Here is a 21,738-nt window from a genome sequence, read left to right as displayed (position 1 = left end):
AGAGCCATAGAAAACGTTTTGAATGAACGACGAGGCCCAGGCATACGGAGGGAAGTTTTCTGCCGAGTTGATAGTTGTTTTGAGTTCTAGAGTTAAAAGCCCCTACCAGTCAATCTGAAAAACATAATGTGTACATCATATTACTGGCCGGGGTACGCACTCAAATGTCTTGCGACGTGTGCAGTAACGTTGCAATGTTTACTATTATCCCCATGATGGCAGTGTTGCAAAGTGAATCATGGTGCTCTGTACTGAATAATCAGAAATTAAGTTTAGAGGAGGAACTTAGGGTCATAATTGTGAACTATCGTTTATTGGCACCCTGTAACAAATGGCACCCTGTGCCAAGAACCAGTTTACATACACTCCGTTGAATTTGATATATTATACAGTAAAGTACAGAATGGCCAGCATTTTTCATTTAATTAATCATCACGCATAATCATTATCTTTTGATGTATTACTTCTACACATCTCATCTCACATTGTATAAAAAAAATATGTGAAAAAAACAACTGTAACTTTTTTCTCAGTTTAAAAGGGCAGTATGTAATTGTCCGCCATATAAAGGTGTGTTGTTTCAATCGTTGTGACTAGGAGAGCAGCCCCCTGTTGGTGTCCCAGAGAAAACACAGTCCTGGTCCAGTTCATCTCCCTCCACACTCCACAGGTGGGTTGAGGGACAGAGGAAAGCAGGAAGGTAAAGAAAAAATTGAGGATTTTGGAGAATCGGAGCTTGGATCGCAATCAGCTTGAGGCTGCATCTGAGAACCTTCTCCGGCTCACTCTTCCTCCAGGTATCCACACACCACCCCCACATCCTCCTGGTGGGAGCAGTTGTGTTTTCCCACTTTGGCCCGCTTACAGTCCAACAGCGTCCTCTCCGTCCCCTCACACTCGACGTCGTCCAACAGGATGCGCATACCGCTACTTCCTTCCCCTAGCTCCGCCCTCTTAGCCACGCGCAGCGCGAAGGGGTACCCCAGCTGGCGACACACCACTGTTGCCGCGCTGCTGGTGAACAGGTCATCACACACCGTCCCCCACTCCCCCCTTATGAAGATCTCCACCCGCCCCCTGTCCAGACGCTGGTTGGCATTGACCAGTCTCACCGAGCCCGCCCGTGACTTCCTGCGCCTCTGCCTGCCTCCGGGGGGTTTCGAACCCTGGCCGCGGCCCTTGTGGACCTGGTTGGGGCTGGAGCTGTCCATCTTGTCGCCCCGCGGCTTCAGGGGGTTGTCCTGGGCCTTGGGGAGGGTGACACTAGGCCTCAGGGTCTTGGAGGTGGGCTTGGGGGCTGGGGTCCAGTAGGCTGGACGAGGAGTGGTCTGGAGCCTGGGGCGGGGGCTGGTCTGGGGTTGGGGGGTCGTCTGGGGATGTCTGGTGGTGTGTGGGGGGTTCAGAGGTCTCATAGTGACCGAAGAGGGCCCCCTTCCTGTTGGGGTAAGCAGGGCTCGGGGCCCGGGGGTAGGGGTGAACCTTGAGGGGGCAGTTTTCCTACCTGGGGCAACGATAGTGTTTGAGGGTGTGGTTCTCTTGTGAGGGGCTCTTGTGGTGGCGTAGCCCGGTCTGGGCGTTGTGGCCCTTCCAGGCTTCCTTAGCGTGTGGGAAGGGGTGAGCGGTCTAGCTGTGGTTCTCTGGCTGGTGCCTGGAGGTCTATGACTGGCTTTTGTTGGACGTGGGCGTGGGGCTGTAGTAGTCTTTGTGGTGGTGGTGGGGGCAGCGGTTGTCGTGGGCTTCTTGTTGATGATGAACTCTGCGAGAGGGAGCCAAGCGAGAAAGAAATGAACATTTAGAGCACTCAGACTGTGACTCATAGTAGAATGAGAAGACCCGAGTAGGACAGGCGCATTTGTTTGTGGTGTTGGTGTCGCTTACCCTCCTTGGGGTGGAAGTGAATCAGCTTGCCCTTTATCTTGACTGGTGCTGGCTTGAAGCTACACTTGCCAGGGGGAGCTCTCCTAGAGGAGGAGGGAGGGAGACAATATGAGAGAGGCATGAGAACATGTTTAGAAACGTGGTCTGACAGTGATGGCAGGAAAAAGTTGATGATTCGGACAGGATGTCTGAAAAACGAGAACTGATGATGCTTTCCAGACGGATGCCCCTGGGTAGTTAGTTCCTACCTGGAGGGGTCTACTATCTTGTAGACGACTCCAGCCCTGGCAGTGGCACTGGGGGCCCCTGTGGCCAGAAAGTACAGCTCCCCTGGAACCCAGGCAAGACAGGAAGAGAGAGAGGGCAAGATACAAGATCAGAGCACAACTGGTCAACTTTCAAACACAATTGAATTGTATCGATACACGGTTTATCATCAATAGAAATGTAATATTCATTCCTCAAGTTATTTTCAAAATATTCTGTCTTGTGTTCTACAGTGTACAAAAGGGCCACAGAGACCACAGAGAAAACCACAGAGAAAGGAAGGAAGTCGTGAAAAGGAAAGTCCCCCGTCTTTCTGAAACTCCTGAACTCCCAAGCAGAGGGTGTGACTTACCGGCTTCGTCCTCAGCAAAGGAGATGATGTATTTGTAGTAACTGTTGATGAGTTTGGGGAAACTGCAAGTCCGGTCTCTGCCCATGCAGATCTCATTGTAGTTCCATTTCCCTGTCGTCTTGTTCTCTCTCAAGGACATCAGACGCCTTGACACCCACACACACACACACACACACACACACAGGAAATGCAAGACAAAAAGTACACACACAGCCACATACCAGAGCACACAATACACACAGACAGGAAGCACACAGAAACACAAAGGCACAGGTGCAAAATTAAAAAGAAATCAACAGACACACACACACACACACACAGAGACAAGATCAACATACAGCATTCATATGCAATGTGATGTAGCTACGCAAAACCATGTATGAACATGGGACCATCCAAACACACACCCACTCATGAAATCCCCGAAGATATAGAGTCCGTTGAGGTTGGGCATTTGGCAGCCTCGGTAGATGTAACCTCCTGTCACAGACTTGCCCAGTTTGTGGGGGTAGGCAAAGATAGGTAGGATGTCGTCTGAGGACACAGTACACACATAGCACAGGTTTCGTAACATTTACTTTTGACATTGAATTCATTGATGCATTTTACCTTTTGAATTCAAAGGGCTACCCTATTAGCAGTTAGTCAGTCAGGTTAGTTACAACAGGAGCAAAAACATTGCAGGAAGGCAGCTCTCCAGAAACACAGTCCTTTCTCCACAGCTTAACCCCAATACTGAAGGTCCTCCATTTTGCCACGCATAGTCAAGTCAAGTTTATTTATAGAGCACTTTTAAAGACAACAACCGTTAACCAAAGTGCTTTACAGTAAGAAACACAGTGCTTTACAGAGTAGCAAAAGCCACAAAACAACAAAATACAAACAAAAAAGGTTTTGGGTGTTCTCAGTAAATGAAACATAAAGGTTGTCTCTGTTGTGTTCCCAGAGTTATCTACATGCTCACCCAGGGAGGAGTTTCGGCAGAGTTTGTGGTCGTAGCAGAAGAACCCCTCCTTAGCTCTCCAGCCGTAGTTACCCCCCTTCACAACCAGGTCCACCTCCTCGAACTTGTTCTGCCCCACGTCCCCACAGAACAGCCGGCTCCGCCCGGTACCGCTCACCGGATCGCCGCGGTCGAAGGAGCAGCGCCACATGTTCCTCACGCCGTAGGCGTAGATCTCTGGCAGGGCGCCCCGCTCGCCCACGAAGGGGTTGTCTGACGGGATGCCGTAGGGGGCGCCGTCGTCGTTGTTGTCCACGTCGATGCGCAGCGCCTTCCCAAGGTGAGTGGACCTGGGGGAGGAGAGGGGGTGGAGGGTGGGAGTTAGGGATTTGGGGAAGGGGTGGAGGTGGGGGGTGGAGGAAAAGGGTAGGGTTATGGGGTAGAGGCAGGGGTGTGGGTATGGGGTGGAAGTGGGTGAGGGAGGGGGGGGGGGCGTTTGATCTCAGTCAACTCAGTATCCCTCGTCCCTTCTTTTACTTTTCCATCCCTCTCTTTTCTTCACCTCTACACATGTGAATACATGACTCCTCCTACACTCTCTCACCTTCCTCCCCGCCCGCCCGCCCGCCTTCCCCTCCTCTCTCCCTCCTTTTTTCTCTCCATCTCTCCTACAAACACAACTATGTGTCTTGGGCCACAGTGCCTAGAGTAAATATTAGACTTGGCTGGAGGTGGAACCTTCACATCCCTGGCTTCTCTGGCTGCCTCGTTCTGCTGCTCCCTCTCTTTCCCTGTCCCCTACACCTTCCCCAGGGTGGCAACAAAGTCTTCTCCTCTGAGGTCACAGACAGCAGACATCCACGTCAAGAACGAGCCTCTTACCTGTCAACACCTCTCAGGTACAAATCTCATATACAGTGTTTTGCTTGTGTGATCGACCTATAGAAAGCTCTAGACCTGTGGCTGTCATGGGGCCTCTAATGAGCTGAATGCAGAATCCTGGCTGTGGAAATGAATGAGGAGACCAGACCAGTACAGGCTGGCGATTCATCGAGCATGCCCTGGAGATATTGACCTGGTACCTGGAATTAATTTACCGTAAGAAGGTTTGTCATTAAGTCTGTAAGGAGCGTATGAATCATGAGCCTGGGCATTTGGTGTGTTTGGGAACGCTATCATCCAGCAGGACTGTTTAGGAGTGAAGCCATGGGATGTCAGAATGGACTTGTTCTGCTGTCAGTCAATGTTAACCCTTTCCTGCCGGACCATTCAAATATGGGTCGAAAAAGACCCATAGATCCCGCTTTAATAACTTTGCCATCCAATCACCGATTTTATTTCTGAAAACTGCCAGATACTCATGACAACTTAAGCTCAAAGCACATATCATTGGTTAAGGGGTTAGTGGGAGGGGGAAATAAATCTATCGTCTGCAACGGCAGCCATTGTTTTCTGAGGCGGAGCCAGAGCGGAGACCATGGGAGATTGCCTACAGTGTTAGATTTACAGCTTCGAATTGAAATCGGAGACGATATTATGAGTAAAGACAAGTTCCTTAATATGTGTTGTCAATATTGTCAATTAAAAGTCTCAACTTTTTACTTACGAAGAATTTGTTTGTGGGAGTGAAGCGAGTGTTTTCAGGAAAGAATGACGTGTCCGGCTTGGCCGTTTGTGACAGGCAGCAATGACGGTAGTAGCACTGTTTAGCTTCGATTTGAGCAGATTTCTAAAAAACTTCGAAAAACAACATTAACTAGGTAGATTATGTATACTGTAAGCTAAATGTACATGCCTTGTTTGGCCAATTCGGTCGATTGTGGAAGAAACTCGAACGTTTTTTAGTTATCGCGAGGAGTATCCAGCCATAGCGCTAGCCACTTTTGGGACAGGATAATTCCGGTTTCCCCTATGTCTCCACTAGTCACTAGAATGGTCATAACTTTTAATCAAAATATGGTATTTCTAATCTGTTCTACATTGCCCACAGACTTGTGGATATTCCACCTACTCAAAGTATTTCTCCATCTTGTAATTAAATCGGTGAAAAATGCAGTTGTCTGATGAGGTATGGTGGATGGAGAAGTTTTTGTAAAGAATGGCTGCCTGAAACCACTTTGATAAAATATGATTTGCCTCAAGTGATCATATATTTATTGACATGATAAAAATCCCCTAGTTCTCCTCTTCAAGATGGTATAAACAGTTAAGGTGTATGATTTAATATGAAAATTCATAAAATATGAATATTAATATGAATATCATATTTCCACAGCTTATGGAATGTTTGGAATGTTGGCTTAGGCAGTGAAGATCTTGGTTATAGCTAAGCAGGCTGAGAAGGTCCAGTTGCATTCCGGAGACGTGAATCTGAACACGGCCTGTCAAAAATGTCTACTCGCTGTGCTCTGGTGTGTTTTGAAAAACTGGAACTTCGCCAAAGTCGGCCAATGGTGTCACATGGTAGGAGAGTAGCGACCATGATGCGGGTGGAGACATTTCTCCATAAATATTGACTCCTGAAATACCCGAGTCGTGACTCTTTGGGCCCAGCCCAGCAGACTGGCCGGTGGGTTTGGGAGGCGGTGAGCAGTGCAGTCCACTAGGCCGCTCTCTCGACTCGTCCTTCAAAACTACAACCTTTTTTTCACTGCCCAGTTTATAAGTATAATCTCAAAAAAAAAAATATATAAAATACACAGGTCCAAGAAACAATTAGTTTCAGTTATTGTGAATCTTTAAGCTACAAAGAAGGTGTTTTGTTCTCTGTTAACACAAAAAACAAATTCCACAATATTGACAGTCAGAGTGCACTACAGGTGATTTTCATCCAAAATATTTTGAACAGAGCTGTTCCTGCAGGGCCCCATGCCAGTGTGGAGGTGCCAGGCGCTGCCAACCATGCCCTGGGCTGCCAGGGTAAGGCTGCCAGGGTAAGGCTGCCAGGGTAAGGCTGCCAGGGTAAGGCTGGGGCCCTTCTGTGCCAAGGCTAACACTGGGAGAGACAGTTGCATCTCCATCGCTACAGACACACACACACACACACAAGCACACATACACACATTCAGCTGACTATCCAATGCTATCACTGAGGGGCTGTTTCATCTTTATCGCCACACACACACTCACATGCACACACACCCTCACACACACACCTAGCTGAGGTCATTCATGGCCCCCACAGTATGAACACCTGTACCTTCTCAGTTACAACCGAGGGTTGAGGTAACTTCTGCACTTCCAATCCTTCTGAGCCCTGCTTTTCTGCTGTCCTGTCTACATGCACCATGTGTAAGTCGCTATGGATCAAAGCATCTGGTAAATGTATAGAATGTGGCAAACACAACCACAACAACTCAGCCCAAAGTCACAATCAGTGGACTTCTCAACTCGCTGTTAGTCCTGCTGGAACAAGTGAAGGTCAGAGTTTGAGGGAGGTGAGTCAGAGTGTTTACAAACACAGGGGGAGTCAAAGAGTGCCCTCCAGACTCCCCAGCATGTTTACAGGCCATGGAGCCCCCCCTGGCGTAAACATGCATGTCACGCTACAAGATGTGCTGGATGGGGCCTGTTGTGAGAAGGTCTTTCCATCCCATTGAACCTGAACTGTTGATGCATCTTGACACACTTAGAATTGGGTTTCTGATGTTGTTGCTGTATTCTGGGTTTGATATGTAATACCGTTGATAGAACAACTATTTGTCAATGATGTATCTTGTTGTTTTTTAGCTCTGGAACAGATGTGTGTGATAGTAGTACGCTGTCTCTCTCCCCTCTCCTCGCTCTCTGATTCAACTGTAGGAATTTGTGGACTCTGGAATGCTAATATTCATACAAACTCCTCTTTCAAGTTTGACTGAATTGGATTTTTAAAGGTTTAGAATGATAACACACAATACTATCTATCTTTCCAAGACGGAGGTTTGGGGAAGTGTTAAAATAAGTGTTCACGGAATGGTTCACTGGGAGTAATGTAAATAAGCACCATCCCTTTGAATGTATTTCAGCGGTTTTACCTACTGTTGAAGCGGTCACCTACTTGTTCTGGGAGTTTCCAAACTTGCCGAAGGGGTCTCCGGCCCTCCCCCCATCCCCTATGAAGATGTAGAGGTAACCGTCATGGCCGAAGAGTAGCTGTCCTCCGTTGTGATTGGACGCTGGTTCCACCACCTCCAAAATGGTCCTGCAGAGAAACCCAACCGTTGACTCAGCAGTTCGTCCCTCACTGACAGTGGCTCAGCATTGCATGGCTCATTAACCCATACTAACCCTAACAACTGATGTGAGATGTTTACAGGGGCATGTGTCTATATCTGACAGTATTAAGCAGTAAATCCCAGGCTTTGGCCAGGATGTCCTTTAAACTGTAAACATGTTATCCCCATGATCTCCCCATGACCCATATACTACAGGTGTGTGTATATTCCGCTACTGTGACATCACAGTTTGAATATTGTGTAAGTGACACACATTTTCAAATGTTTATAACGTGCCCCTATGTGTTTCATTTCATGTTTCATCGTGTTTAAACCCTAACCCCCACGACCCGTGACACGCGTGACCTCTGAGGCTAGTGCCAGTGTCCTGACCTCTCAGAGGAGTGGTCCAGCTGGTTCATGTCGTCTGGGTGCAGGGTGAACTCGCTGATGCGGATCCTCTCCTCCTTCTTCACGGAGACCGAGTAGTACACGTACACCTTCCCCACGGCGGCGAACCGAGGATGCAGCGCCAGGCACAGGAACCCCCGCTCGTCCCCCGCCCACGGCGACGTCAGCACCGCGCGCGTCAGGTTCAAGAAAGGCCGGTCGACCCGCGACCCGTTGGCCAGGTACGTCCACACGTAGCCCAGCTGCTCCGCCACGAAGAACCGGTGCGTGCCGTCGTCGGCGTGCACCATGGCGACGGGGTTCCTCAGCCCGTTGGCCGCCTCCTGCAGGCACAGCTCCAGGCAGCCCTCGGGGTCCTCGCGCACCGCGCCCAGGTTGGCGTTGAGCTGGGTGTTGGTCAGCACGTTGGGGTAGCAGTATTGGCGGTCGCGCAGCTCCAGGAAGGAGCAGAAGCGGGTCCTGTCCTCCTCCATGGCGGCCAGGGCGCTGGCGTTAAAGCTGTCGGTCAGGAGGCTGAGCGTGTAGCGGCACTGGTGCCAGTAGTCGGAGCAGTAGTCGCCACACAGGCCCGGGAGAACCCGCATGGGCGTGTTGGCATCCTCCGCGTCGAACAGGTGGGCGGAGTAAGGAGAACACTCCTAGCAGAACAGGAAGGGGCGGGGTTAGAGCGCAGGAAAAGACAGGAAAAGGGGATTCACGGTAATAAATCTATCTCAAACCACTTTTGTATGTATCCCATCTATGGATATTTGTGCCTATCAAAGGTCATCTTGGAGTCATGTTGGACATTTTGGACAGTAAACTGGAACACGGAATTTCATGGTGAAAAATCTGTCTCGAAAACCGTCTATGTGTCTTCAAAAAGACTTTGTTGGTCACCATCTTGAACAGGTTTGTATTCGTGGACTATGAGCTCACTCTGAGTTAAAGAAAACGGGAGAATGAGAGCCTCCAACGAGTCCTCTCCTCTGCTCTAAGTAGATAATGATGGCCGTCAGTCCTGTCTATATACAACAGACGGTCTAAATACAGGTCTCGAGACGTCCAGCTTCTTCTGGAGTCAAAGCCACAGTCGCCACGCCCAACATGGTGCTGGTAGACCACTGCTGCTGGCCTGCAGGAAGCAGCCATCACCATCTTGACTGGCACCATGCTGGTTCCTGTCATGTGTCTGTTGTTTGCCAGTCCGAACTGGAAGAAGGACAGTGACATTCACTAAGGCTTTGTCCTTGGTGGTGTCAGACTCGGCTCTGGAAAGGAGACTGTATCAAAGGACCCTAACCTCACCAACACAGTGTGGTGGTTGGTCCAATGCCGGAATCTGGTGCTCACCATAATTATTGGGTGGATTACGTAATCCCAGCGCTACCGATGACGTCAATAGGAATGGTGCACTCTGAACGATGCATGGGCAAAGTCTACGTGGAGCTATTTAAGATTACCATGGGCCATTGTCAACACTGAAGAAGTGATTGTAATCACAGCTGTGAGGAAGGGAAGTGAGGGAAGAAGTTGGGAAGTCAATCAGGAAGGAAGGGCCCGAATAACACTAAGTGTTTGGCAGGTTGAAGTAAATATCTCATTTGATTTACTGCCCATGGAATAAACACACACTGCATAAACTGAAGCAGGATAAATACATTTCTTATCTGGATCCTAAACCTGCTAAGGGCCACAGGATGAGGGTGCAGGGCACCTGAAGTAAAACCAATCATTTGTTCGTTCGAATCCAAAAATAACTGCACTTGGCTCCTGATGAGGGGTGCATTTGTTTTGTACTCCTGATCTAAACTGGTACATCCTACCAGGGAGCCATCCTCTCCTTTCAAGTCCATGACAACCAAAGCCAGTCATCCTGGTCTCTTCACTTCCTCGGCTCAGGTCATGTGAATATAGACATCATACAATGACTGCTTTGTTCTGGAAAGGTTCCATTGAGTTATATTGGGCTCCATTGCGTACTTAAAGAACCTGACAAAATGCATGGATCTTCATAAACAGATCATGTGTCAGAGCATGAAAACGACTCAGATGTCTCTTTTTCCCAACTCAGTTGAAACTCCACCAGGTCTAGCGACAAAGATCCACTGACTCTCCTCTACCCACATGCACCCACACGTCATTGTTCTGCAGCAGTCCCATCTCACCTCATTCACTATGACAGCCAGGGCTGGGACGCCCACATCCTGGCCAGATAGTGTGTTAAGATGCAACAACTCTAGCTCCCAGTTTTGCCATGGGTTTTGCCAAATATGGCACATGCTATGATTAGAAAGGGATCCAAGAAGTGATTTGGTTGAACTTGGGTTGAAAGAAAAGAAAGAACAAACCTGATATAACCTTTCATTGGTGAAACAGTCCTGCCACCAGTCCTGACTGGTGAAACAGTCCTGCCACCAGTCCTGACTGGTGAAACAGTCGTGCCCTGGCAGAAAATAGTCACACACAGCATCTAGTAATCCTGCTATTCCTACAGTAGTCCACAGCCAGATATACAGTAGCTTATGTGGGCTCCCCTGTCAGACTGTAGTCAGTCTCTGTGAGAGAGCTGCTGTGATTGGTCAGACTGTAGTCAGTCTGTGTGAGAGAGCTGCTGTGATTGGTCAGACTGTACTCAGTCTGTGTGAGAGAGCTGTTGTGATAAATCAGACTGTAGTCGGTCTGTGTGAGAGCTGCTGTGATTAGTCAGGACTGCCTCTGTTCCACGTGGCTTCTCCTCAGAGAGATGGCAGCCAGATGTGAGGTGTTTCAAAAAGGCAGCGTTTTACGAGGAAACAGACTTGAAGCGGCACCACACCCACGCACGCACACACACACACATACAGACGTGCACACACAGACAAGCATCCACGCACACACACACACACACACACAAACACACACTCCCACACAGATATGAGTAGGACAACCAGGGGTTGGGGCTGTGTGTACGTCTTGGTTTCCTTCATGGGTTAATGAAGTCCACAGACATACCCTCTCTGCTACATCCACAAGAGTGCACGTATGGAGTGCACGTCAGCAGTGCACGTTCAGAGCGCACGTCTGCCACATCTTAGCCCCTCTCAGCTCCACGTTTCCAGACTCACTGCAGCAGCCTTCCGCAGCGCTGAGTCTCAGGGTCAGGCTAAAGTATGGCTCACTTCACTGTTTATATCCACACTCAACTCTTCAACTCAACCCCTTCAACCCTTCAACTCCACCACTACTACCCCCACCCCTCACTTTCTCTCTCCCTTTCTCGCTCCCTTTCACTCTCTCTCTCTGTGTCTCTCTCTCCTACTCTCTCTCTCTTAATATCGCTCTCTTCATATCTCTTTCCTTCCCCAGTCTCTCCCCCTTTATCTCTGTCTTTCTCCCCCCACTTTCTCCCTCATTCTCTCTCTTCATCCCTCTCTCTTCCTCCCTCTCTCTCTCTCTCTCTCTCTCTCTCTCTTTCTCTCTCTCTCTCTCTTTCACTATCTCCCCCCCCGTCTCCCTCACTCTCCCTCCAGTAGTAAGCTGATATATCCTGTGTGGTGGTCAGGTAGGAAGTGAGTGTTTGGCTGGTCAGTGGACCCTCTGACAGATAACAAGCAGCCTCCTGTATCTCTGATAACTGACCCAACAGAGGAGTCCATTCAGCAGGGTTTACCCAGGCTAAGTGGCCTGGGGCACGGGTGGGGGCCCGGTCTCTCGGGGTCTCCCCGACGCTCAGCGCTGGATCCCCAGCCTCCAGCTCAGCTGGACCAGGAGAGGAGTACCTGGGAGAGATGGTTGGAGACCACAACCCACAGTCCTCCCTCTCACTTCACCAGAGCCTTCCCTTTTCTGCTCACTCTCTCAGTGTCTCTCTTCCTCCTTCCAACCCTCCCTTCCTGCTTCTCTCCCTCTCCCTCCCTCAATCTCTCCTTCCCTCCCTGCCACTGTCTTGGCACTGTCATCCTTACGACTTGGCCGGCAGCAAATCTCTCCAACAAAATTTCACAAATATTTCCATGCCTGAGTGTTGCTTGGTTAATAGCCCGTTTTACTGTCTACATGTTGGACATGAAGACAGTCCCTGTGTTCAAATCCCCATCAATTATTAGCTATGGGTAAAATTGCTTCCTAAATGAACATATTGTTATAATAGACAGTTTGGGGTGTGATGTCTGAAGTCCAGGTAATAGCCTGGTCCCACAGTACTCTACCTGGCAGAGGATGCTGCGTATGTATTTCCCACAGCTAACGTAGCCTGCGTAATCAAAGTTGTCCATAATCTGGTAGAACCTCTGGGAGATCTCTTCATCCTTCTCCAAATCGCAGCATCCAAACTTGGCGTAGGCCTTGCAGAAGACCAGGGGCTCGCGTGGCTGGAAGGGGGGCTTGTAGTCAAGACACTGGGGGTGGGAGAGCCCCTGGTGGGCCAGGAGAAGCACCAGGGGCACCAGGCCAGGTAGCAGCAGACGCCCGCCCAGATCCCCCCTGCCCCGGGTCACTGGCATGGTGGTCCTTCCCTACAGCGCCACCTGGTGGTGGGACGGAGCGAGCCCCTCTGGGGGTCAGAGGTGGGACTGATCCAGGTTCTGCTCCTTGCAACCCTCCTCTGGTTACTCCTCCTCTTCCTTCCTGATCGCGCTCCTTCCTCCTTTGCCTTTCTCTTTCTCCTTCCTCCTCCTGCACCTCCTCCTCCGGCCTCTTGCTCCTTCTTTTGCGCCTCCTTCTGCTCCTTCTCCTTCCTCCTCCTGTTCCTCTTCCCCCTCCTTCCTTCTCCTGCTCCTCCCTGCCGCTCCTCTTGTTAGTCCTGCTCCTGCTCTCCCTCGATGCAGGTTCTAAGGGTTCAGCTCCTGCAGCTCCTCCTCTGTCGGACTGGCAGGGAATCTCTTTGTGTGCAGGACATATGGTTGGTGGCTAGCCGGGACATAAACCATGCATACTTCAGAGAGAAGAGAAAGGGAGAGAGACTGAGGAGGATAGAGAGGTGGAGAGAGACTGAGGAGGATAGAGAGGTGGAGAGAGACTGAGGAGGATAGAGAGGTGGAGAGAGAGCGAAAGAGAGAGAGAGAGAGAGAGAGAGAGAGAGAGAGAGAGAGAGAGAGAGCGAGAGAGAGAGGAAGGACAGACAGAGAAGAGAAAATGAGAGAGGAGAGAGAGAGAGAGAGAGAGAGAGAGAGAGAGAGAGAGAGAGAGAGAGAGAGAGAGGAGAGAGAGTTATGATAGAGAGAGAGAGAGAGAGAGAGAGAGAGAGAGAGAGAGAGAGAGAGAGAGAGAGAGAGAGAGAGAGAGAGAGGGAGGCCAAAAAAAGAGAGAGAGGAATAGAAGTGAGATAGAAAGTGTACTAAACTCTTTCATTCAGCTCCTCTGGCCACGCTGCAGCCTGAACTCGTATCCTATTCCGTCTCTGCTCCCTCCCCTAAAGTTCCTTCTCTCTTTCTCCCTCTCTCACTCTCTCTCTCCTTAACTCTCCCTCCTGGCGTCTCTCTCTCTTTTTCTCTTTCTCCCTCAATCTTTCTCTCTCTCTATTTCTCTCTCTCTCTCCAACACTCACAGGCACAAGGCACATGCATTCCTTCCCATGGTAGTTTGTCTATATCACCCTGTTAGAGGGAGCTCCCCTCCCCCTCCCCACGCCTCCACATTCCCCGTCTCTCCCCCTCACCTCCTACTCCTGCCCCAGACTGTGTGTGTGTGTGTGTGTGTGGTCAGATGGGCCAGAACGTGTGCTGGAAAGAAATGGATGCATCACTCCCTCTAAGACTCCTATAGGAATCTATGTCACTGTGTTATAGATCGTTTACAGTAAGGTACTCGATAGAGGCCACAGTCACTTTAGAGTCTAATCCCATTGTGGCACAACTTGAATTTCAGAAGAATGAAGCTAGAAACGTGTAAATCGGAGAAAATCACAATCAGGTGATTAGTCACTCTAAGAGTTCCTGTAAGAGTGAGCCAGCCCTGTTCAGCCTGTGGTTTTAACGGAGGGTGGGTGTGTGTGTCTGGCGAGAGGGGATGTCTGTGTGTGTTGTGTCCCACAGGGTAGAAACAAAATACTGCCGTCTGTCTTTCATTGCCTCTCCTTTCCTTTGTACACATAGACAAACACATAAATACACAGACACACCATAAGGCTGACTGGGAACTCCTCAATGTCTGGATGCTGTTCTAATGCTGTCCTTCTCTGCTCTTTCTTATCTCTTCGAACAACAGGTGGGTCTACTCAAACCTGTCCCTACTAAGCCTCCCATGTGGGACTGTGTTCACATACACAAAGTTCAGGAGCAATTCCAAAGAACTTCTGAGGTCATTATTACCATTAGAACATTACTCTCTCTCTGTCTCTGTCTCTGTCTCTGTCTCTGTCTCTGTCTCTGTCTCTGTCTCTGTCTCTGTCTCTGTCTCTGTCTCTGTCTCTCTCTCTCTCTCTCTCTCTCTCTCTCTCTCTCTCTCTCTCTCTCTCTCTCTCTCTCTCTCTCTCTCTCACTCACTCACTCACTCACTCACTCACTCACTCACACACACACAAACACACATAGAGATATGTGAGGTTCAGACTGACCTGAACACAGACGTGACCCTGATAATAGAACAGGAGACAACGGGTGATGTTTTTTTCCCCTAGGGCTCCAATAACATCAGCACCGCTGTCCATAAACACCTACCAAAAACAGGGTAGTGAAATGTACTGACGGCCCTACCAGATAACTCTCTGTACAGAACTGAAGGTTCTTTTCTGCGTGTTACTAAGAAAACGAATAGCAGCTTGGAGGGAAATTCAAAGCCAACATATTTGCCTAGATTTTCCTGACGCTTGGGTGTCTGTGTCCCATATAGAGGTATCTCACTTCATGGTTAGTGATGAAAGAGGAGGAGGAGGACACTGGAGTCAGTATGACTGACAGTGAGTAAGTGTGGGTCGGCCTTCTGGGAAACGCTGTTGCACCTTGGTGAAGCCAGATCTCTTACACCCTTCAGTCAGAGACAGAATGAAGACACAGGCTGTGGCCGTGGCCTGGCCAAAGCCATTGGAATGACAAAAGACGTCCACAGTGGAGTGTTAGTGAGAGCTTGGGATGTCAAAATGGTCTGTGATGGAACATTTGGAATCTTCTTTGGCGGAGAAGTTCATCCCTTGTTTGGCACATTGAAATGGACTATCAAAACCAAGATGTGCTGATGGTGTTTGCTATGTGTAAGAGAGGAATGAACTGGTGGTGAACAGAGATGTGATCTGAGCCTTTTTTGTCCAGACACTCTGAAAAGGGTTGAGGCTGGGAGACGTCAGATCCTTTAAATTCAAAATCAGATATAGGCATTTACTTCACACCAGAGAGAGAGAGAGAGAGAGAGAGAGGCAGAGAGAGAGGCAGAGAGAGTGAGAGTAAGAGACGGAGGAACAGAGAGAGGGGGAGAGATAGCGTTGAGTAAGGCAATCAGAACAGGGTTGAATAACCACAGTCTTTGCTTCTCCATAGCCACTGACACCACTTGATGGCCTGTCCTAATCGTGAGAGAGATGAAGGGGTATCATTAAGTACTTATCACAGCTAATCTAGGAGTCCACTGGCAGAGCTAACTACCTCAGTGGAAATGAGAGCGTGTCTGAAGAGAGAAATCCCTCTCCACTTCTCAAAGCGTGACTTATGAACTCCAATTCTGAAGAGGATGAACCTTTACGTTGGGTGATGATGATAACACATTCTCTGTCTGCAGTGAAGCATGCGGGGTTCATGGCCCCTACCTGCAGAATTCATCTTTTTTGAAAGGACAGAATCAAAAGTCATGGTGGATCGAGGCCCATGTGGGTACACCCGTTCACCTTCCCACGAAACCAGACAGACTCAGTCTTGAACATTCGGATCACTTTAATACATGTCATATACTATGTCATGAACAATTACCATCATACAATACATTAAACATACATGGACTCCAAATTACTCTTGTAAAAAGATATTTGTTTTGTGTAGAAACTAAATTCTTTCAACTTTAAACCTCTTAAAACTTGAAAAAAATGTACATGGTTAATACACATTTATGCTACACAAAAATATTTCTCCTATGTTAGAGTAACTTTTTTAATAATCGTGTACAAAAGTACGTTAAAATGCCTAAAGAATATAAGGAGAGGGATGGGCTAAACTTCAAAGTGTCATCATGGCTAAACCACAACTGACAACATAGAGCTAAGTATCAGTGCCAGAATCAGTGCTCAGATAAACAGCTTGCAGTGTCTTTGGCTAAGCAAAATATACAAATGAAGAGATTGAATAAATAAGAACCATGCAAACAGGCGATAAATACAAATGGTGAGAAGAAAACCGTGGTATAAACATAAGTCACATATATATATCATACCATCAGTCTGTCCAGCTGTACTGTTAGAAGGGTTTCCCCAAAGCCTTGTGTGTGCATTGGTCTGAAATGCAGAGCACGTGTCCTAAAATGAGTTAACTGACTTCCTCACATGCTCATATGGTCAACCTGTTTCTTAATCGATATCGTGTAAATAAATCTGAGATATTTATCCCCAAAACCTTTCATTGCATAGCAATTCTTCAATGGTCAATGTACGCCTGTTGCATGCCCCTCAGTGTGTATGTGTGGGTGCGTGTGTGTGGGTATGTGTATGTGTGTGGAGTTTGTTTTGGTACATCTAGCCTGGGATATAAACGATACACAACCCTAATCTCGTTGTTAAAGTGTTCACCTTGAGGCCCGATCCTCCAATCGATCCACAACCCCAATAATCATAACTACAATGACCTCAGCTCATGCCTTGGCTAAAAACAAGAACAAAATGTGAAGGTAACAACCTCAAAGTAAACACCTGTTGGCTTTGCACTACTCTTGCAGTGAGGTGACCGGGTGAATGTTACATAATCATAATGAACAATGCTTTGGTGTGTGAACTCCTGTTTAGACCTTGCAGGCCTGCCTTTTCTTGCTGGCACGTCGCCCCCTACAGGAAAGAAGCAGCAACCACAGCTGTGTTACGGATGCCATGTTTCCATGGCTTCTGAGTCTAACATCAGAGCTGTAGGTTCATTTATTTGAATCTGTGTATCAGTGGTTCAGTTTGAGGCATCTGGGGATGTTGTGTTTGGCTGGTCACTGTAGAGGCCTTGTCCCAAGGATCTCAAGATGGTGTTGGAGGTTCCTCACACACCATGAAACCCAGTCCGGTTCCTGTACGTCAAAGTCATCAAATAAATGTCTACTTTGACTCCTCCTCTCATCCCTCCATCCAATGTGCAGGGTTCCGTCCATCTCTCTGTTCACCAACCTCTCCTTCATCCATTCCTCCCTCTTCCCTTTCTCCCAGCTAGAGTTGAGTTCTTAGAGGATTCACGTCTCCAGCACTATCATCATCTAGCATCATGCATCTATCGCCTCCTCCATGTTTTACATCAGTCAACAACATCTAACCATCCATCCATCAATCCGTTCATCCATCCAAACAACGCATTGGATGGATTATGCATTTGCAGTTCCCATCCATCTCTCCATCCCTTCATCCCTCCATCCATCCCTCCCTCCCCTGTGGGTGACAGCTGGCTGGGGTGATCTGCAGTTAGCTGTCACGAGTCCTTCCGGGGCCAGCTGGAGGAACCAGGCTGTGGAGACACAAACACAGAGACACAGACAGGCAAAAGGAGAAGGGATCAGGGATACGGGGTAAGGGGTCAGGGGTTCCCTGGCTTTCTTCTCTCTGGTCTGGCCCTGGGTTTGACGGTCAGGACCTCCCATTTGCAAATCCTCAACATTTCTTCCATGTGGACAGGAGGGTTAAGTTAGGCTGTAAGTTATTACCAGTACGGATGGTATTATACTAATTAGTGTGTGTTTTCCATGGTGTTGGTGGACAAACAATGCTGTGGCTCTGATCGTTGACCTGGCATTCTGTGAGTGTTGTACTGTGTAAGGCAGATTTTCTGTGTACATATACAGCCTAAGTATCTGTAAGGTCAAGTGGTCCTGCAGCGAGGCCTCTCTAGACGATGGCATATAATGAGACATTACTGAAGCTTCACTAACTGAGCCCTAAAAGACATCCTCTATGCTGAGTAACCCAAATACATTTCACCACAGTGCTTCACATGAACCAATATGTAATATAAATACCATGTCTGTACTGTGTCTGTTAAATATTATACAGTTACATTATTAAAACATGGGAATTTTTGAAAGTAATGAGATACACAAGGTTACAAAGGTTCTGTATATTGACTATGAAAGCCTTAATAGAGATATCACAATACATGTAATAGGCTTGCCCTGGTTCAAACACAGGAGAGACCTTGAGGTGTAGATATGCTCTCTACAGACGGCACAATCACAGGTCAGGGAAAAATACTCTTACCTGAAGGGCAAAGGAGTTTGTGGAAGGAATTGTATTTCCTTGGTTCAGTGTACATCTTCATCAGTGCTTTACGTAATGGCTTGGCTGGCTGGGTCCATGCAGGCCAGAGAGTACAATCTTGCCTTGAAGTTAAGCCAGCTGTCAGCAGTTCAGTGGAGGATCCGAGGGGCAGTAGTAGCCAGGAGATGCTAGTCTAGTTCAAGATAACATGGGAGAAACCTTCCCTCTCTAGATTAGCATATGCTAGGATTAGGCTAACATTAGGGTTAGCCGATGCGACAGCTAAAATAGCTAGCTATACCAGGCTATATTATCTTATCTGGCGACTGCAGGGCTAGGCTCGCATTCGGGCTATAGAGTCTCAGCTACAGGAAGAGTCATGGGCCCAGCGAGGGCCTCTCGAATCGCAGGAGCATTGGAAGGTCCAGCCAGTGGAAGCCAGGAGACCAGCGGAGACACTCAGGGAAGGAGCTCCTTGAGAGGGCGGTAGGTGGGAGCGTCCCCAGAGTTCAGGCACATAATCTGAGTGGTGGACGGTGGGCACCTGGGCCTCAACCAAGCCCAGATCACAGCACACAGCCCTGGGGTGGAAACAGGCCTGGGGGTGGAGACAGGCCTGGGGTGGGGACAGGCCTGGGGGTGGAGACAGGCCTGGGGTGGAGACAAGCCTGGGGGTGGACACAGGCCTGGGGGTGGGGACAGGCCTGGGGTGGAGACAAGCCTGGGGGTGGAGACAGGCCTGGGGGTGGGGACAGGCCTGGGGGTGGAGACAGGCCTGGGGGTGGAGACAGGCCTGGGGTGGAGACAAGCCTGGGGGTGGAGACAGGCCTGGGGTGGGGACAGGCCTGGGGTGGAGACAGGCCTGGGGGTGGGGACAGGCCTGGGGGTGGATACAGGCCTGGGGGTGGAGCCAGGCCTGGGGGTGGAGCCAGGCCTGGGGGTGGAGACAGGTCTGAGGGTCAGAGGTCTCGGTTCTGAGTGGTGGTTTTGGGGCCAGGGTGGGGCAGGAGAGTGAGGCCTGGTAGTAGGGCTTCCTGTCTGGGGACAACAGACTTAGAAGAGGGTGTTACGAGTCCTGAAAGTGGCAAACAAAGTGGTAGCTTGAGATAGACAGATAAACAGGATGTGGTGTGGCCTACATCAAGCGAGGACAAACTAGGGTTTCTGGCAAGGGGGTAGATAACTTTAGGACCGTCCTGGGCTAAAGACTGAGAATGTCTGCTTAGATTCAAGGATAATAACTCATCTACACCAGTGCTAGTCCACTAACGTAAGACAGTAGATATAAAAAATACATCAGACTCTCAATGTCTTTTCTAACTTTTATAACTTCGATTCACTCTCTGGTTTAAGTGGATTTCCTCTGAAAAAGCTCCCGTGTTGGGAGTGGAGCGGAGAGACTTCTAGACTCTCTTTTTCTAATGTGTAGATGTGCCTGGTGGAGCTGCAGGAGTCATGGTGCGATGTGGAGTAGCTCTGGGTGGGATCGCTACTGGCAGGAGATCTCCTCACCTCTCCAAGGACACAGAGAAGAGACTGCTGTTGAACCCTCGCTGAGGGCTACCCGCCTGGGTCTCTCCCTCTCTGCTGCTCTCTCTCTCCCTCTCTCTCTCTGTCTCTCCACTCGTAATTACTCTGCTTTCCACGGGCCCCAGATTCTCATTCTTACATCCTGAAAACCTCTTATTCCACTTCACTGGCTTCATTGAAAATAAGAATTTCACACTGATGACATGACCTCCCCCGCCCTCCGCTCTCTGCCCTCATTTCCTTTGCCTCTCTTCCCGCCAGCTGACGTTTTACCCTAGCCGCCCCCCCCCCCCCCCCCCACACACACACATCACCCCCCCACCACTCCACGTCCAAGTCCAGATTAAAAGAGGAAGTCACGCTCTGAAGGAAGATGTTTGGAAGGAGGATCTTTGTTCAAAGCAATGAAGAGAAGCGATACGATTTGTCATGATCGCGGAGACAGGGCCCGGAGGAGATGGAGAGAGGGAAGGAGAAATACAGAAGCAAGCGGAAGAGAGAGAGCGAGAGACAGGGAGGGAGAGAGAGGAACAGACAGAGAGAGAGAGAGAGAGAGAGACAGGGGTAGAGAGAAACAGAGAGAGCAGGAAGCATTAAGTCTCATTACAGTCCTTTGTAGTTTGACAGGTTTATAGCCCAGTTAGTTCACTAGCCCCCCCCACACACACACACACCCACACATGGCTTAACCACACTTTTAAGCAAGATTGATACTAAATCCACTCCCAGCATCCATCAACAAAGACACACAAACACACACACAACACACACACACCCACACACACAGCCGTGTGGAGGGGCAGTATGGCGTGCAGCAGAGGACAGGTCATATGTTGGAGAAGTTCCCTCAGAAGGCTCACACAGCTGGCACGAGGCTCTCTGATCCTTTAGGCTCAACCCTGGTCACCTCTCTATTGGAAAGTAGAAGGCAGATTGACAAGGTTTATATAAGGTCCCCTTGCGTAACACACTCTGACACGCACGCTCTCCCTCTCTCTCTTTTTCTCTTTCTACATCCCTCTCTCCCTCGTCATCTATATCGCTCTCTTAAACTAGCTTCTGAAACTATACTACAGAGATCAAAAGATCCCGGGTTCAACTCCACTCGCCTTTGGATTGAAACGTCTGCTGATTGAATACATTATTGTTACATTACACAGCCACACACCCACATCATCTTCAATGGTCTTACGGGTGTCTGTGTCCTGAGCAGTGCAATGCTATCAATCCTGTATGAGACTTTGCTACTTGAAAGACTTGCCATCTCTTTCTCCACTGCTGCTGTGTGAGTTCTAGAGATAGATCTACCAGTGTCCTCTCGTTCTTTCTGCATCCCTCCATCTCTCTTTCTCATCCCGCTCCATCTCCTTCTGGTTCTGTATATCCTCCGTCTTTCTGTCCATCTCTCTAGCGCTCCCTCTCTCCTCCCTCTCCTCCCCTTGTACCCTCCTCCACATCTCTCTTCATCTCCCCAACAGCATTCCCTTTCTCTCCTCCCTCTCTCCATCGCAGTGACCTTGTTGACAGCAGAGTCCGAGGGGGGCGTGGCCTCCCACGCTCACCGGAGGAGGCTGGAGCGGAGAGGAGGGGGAGGAGAGGAAGAAGGAAAGGAGGCTAGGAACGAAAGGGGGTGTCAGTCCGCCTGTGGTCTAGAGAACAGCGCGGTGTGATATCTGTCTGCAGGGGTGCATAGCTATGGCTGTCATCTGCTGTAGCAGCGGGACTGGGTGAAGGGAGAGGCAAGCTGGGGGGGTGTTAAACGGCGGTGGTTGGGAGGCGACGGGGGAGGGGTGGATACTGGCTTCTGTGCTGGTGTCCCGGGGGTGGGTGGGTGGGTGGGTGG

General features: G+C 49.3%; 1 protein-coding gene and 1 long non-coding RNA gene across 2 annotated transcripts; both read right to left on the bottom strand.

Annotated features, from left to right (window-relative positions):
• Positions 1 to 297: 297 nt before the first annotated feature.
• On the bottom strand, positions 298 to 12,671 carry si:ch211-136a13.1 (HHIP-like protein 1). The gene is made up of 9 exons (XM_047036573.1): positions 12,217 to 12,671; positions 8,030 to 8,685; positions 7,480 to 7,623; positions 3,462 to 3,790; positions 2,905 to 3,031; positions 2,498 to 2,643; positions 2,127 to 2,208; positions 1,879 to 1,961; positions 298 to 1,756 (listed from the first exon to the last, which is right to left on the bottom strand). The coding sequence occupies exons 1-9, from the start codon at positions 12,508 to 12,510 to the stop codon at positions 783 to 785; spliced, it is 2,835 nt and encodes a 944-aa protein (XP_046892529.1). The 5' UTR covers positions 12,511 to 12,671; the 3' UTR covers positions 298 to 782.
• Positions 12,672 to 15,849: 3,178 nt separating this feature from the next.
• LOC124477877 lies at positions 15,850 to 18,991 on the bottom strand. The gene is made up of 2 exons (XR_006957190.1): positions 18,366 to 18,991; positions 15,850 to 17,619 (listed from the first exon to the last, which is right to left on the bottom strand). It is a non-coding gene; the product is annotated as an uncharacterized LOC124477877 (long non-coding RNA).
• Between the last annotated feature and the right edge of the window lie 2,747 nt (positions 18,992 to 21,738).

Source organism: Hypomesus transpacificus, chromosome 15 (assembly GCF_021917145.1).
Source record: "Hypomesus transpacificus isolate Combined female chromosome 15, fHypTra1, whole genome shotgun sequence".
NCBI lineage: Eukaryota > Metazoa > Chordata > Actinopteri > Osmeriformes > Osmeridae > Hypomesus > Hypomesus transpacificus.
This window is presented reverse-complemented; position numbering and strand designations above follow the sequence as displayed.

Bases quoted from the DNA above. Each gene is read 5' to 3' on its own strand.
- si:ch211-136a13.1 (XM_047036573.1), bottom strand. From the start codon at position 12,510: ATGCCAGTGACCCGGGGCAGGGGGGATCTGGGCGGGCGTCTGCTGCTA. The intron at 3,032-3,461 runs GTGAGCATGTAG...CTGTGTCCTCAG, and splicing joins CTGCCGAAACTCCTCCCTGG to ACGACATCCTACCTATCTTT. The intron at 2,644-2,904 runs GTGTGTGTTTGG...GTGGGTGTCAAG, and splicing joins TTCGGGGATTTCATGAGTGG to GCGTCTGATGTCCTTGAGAG.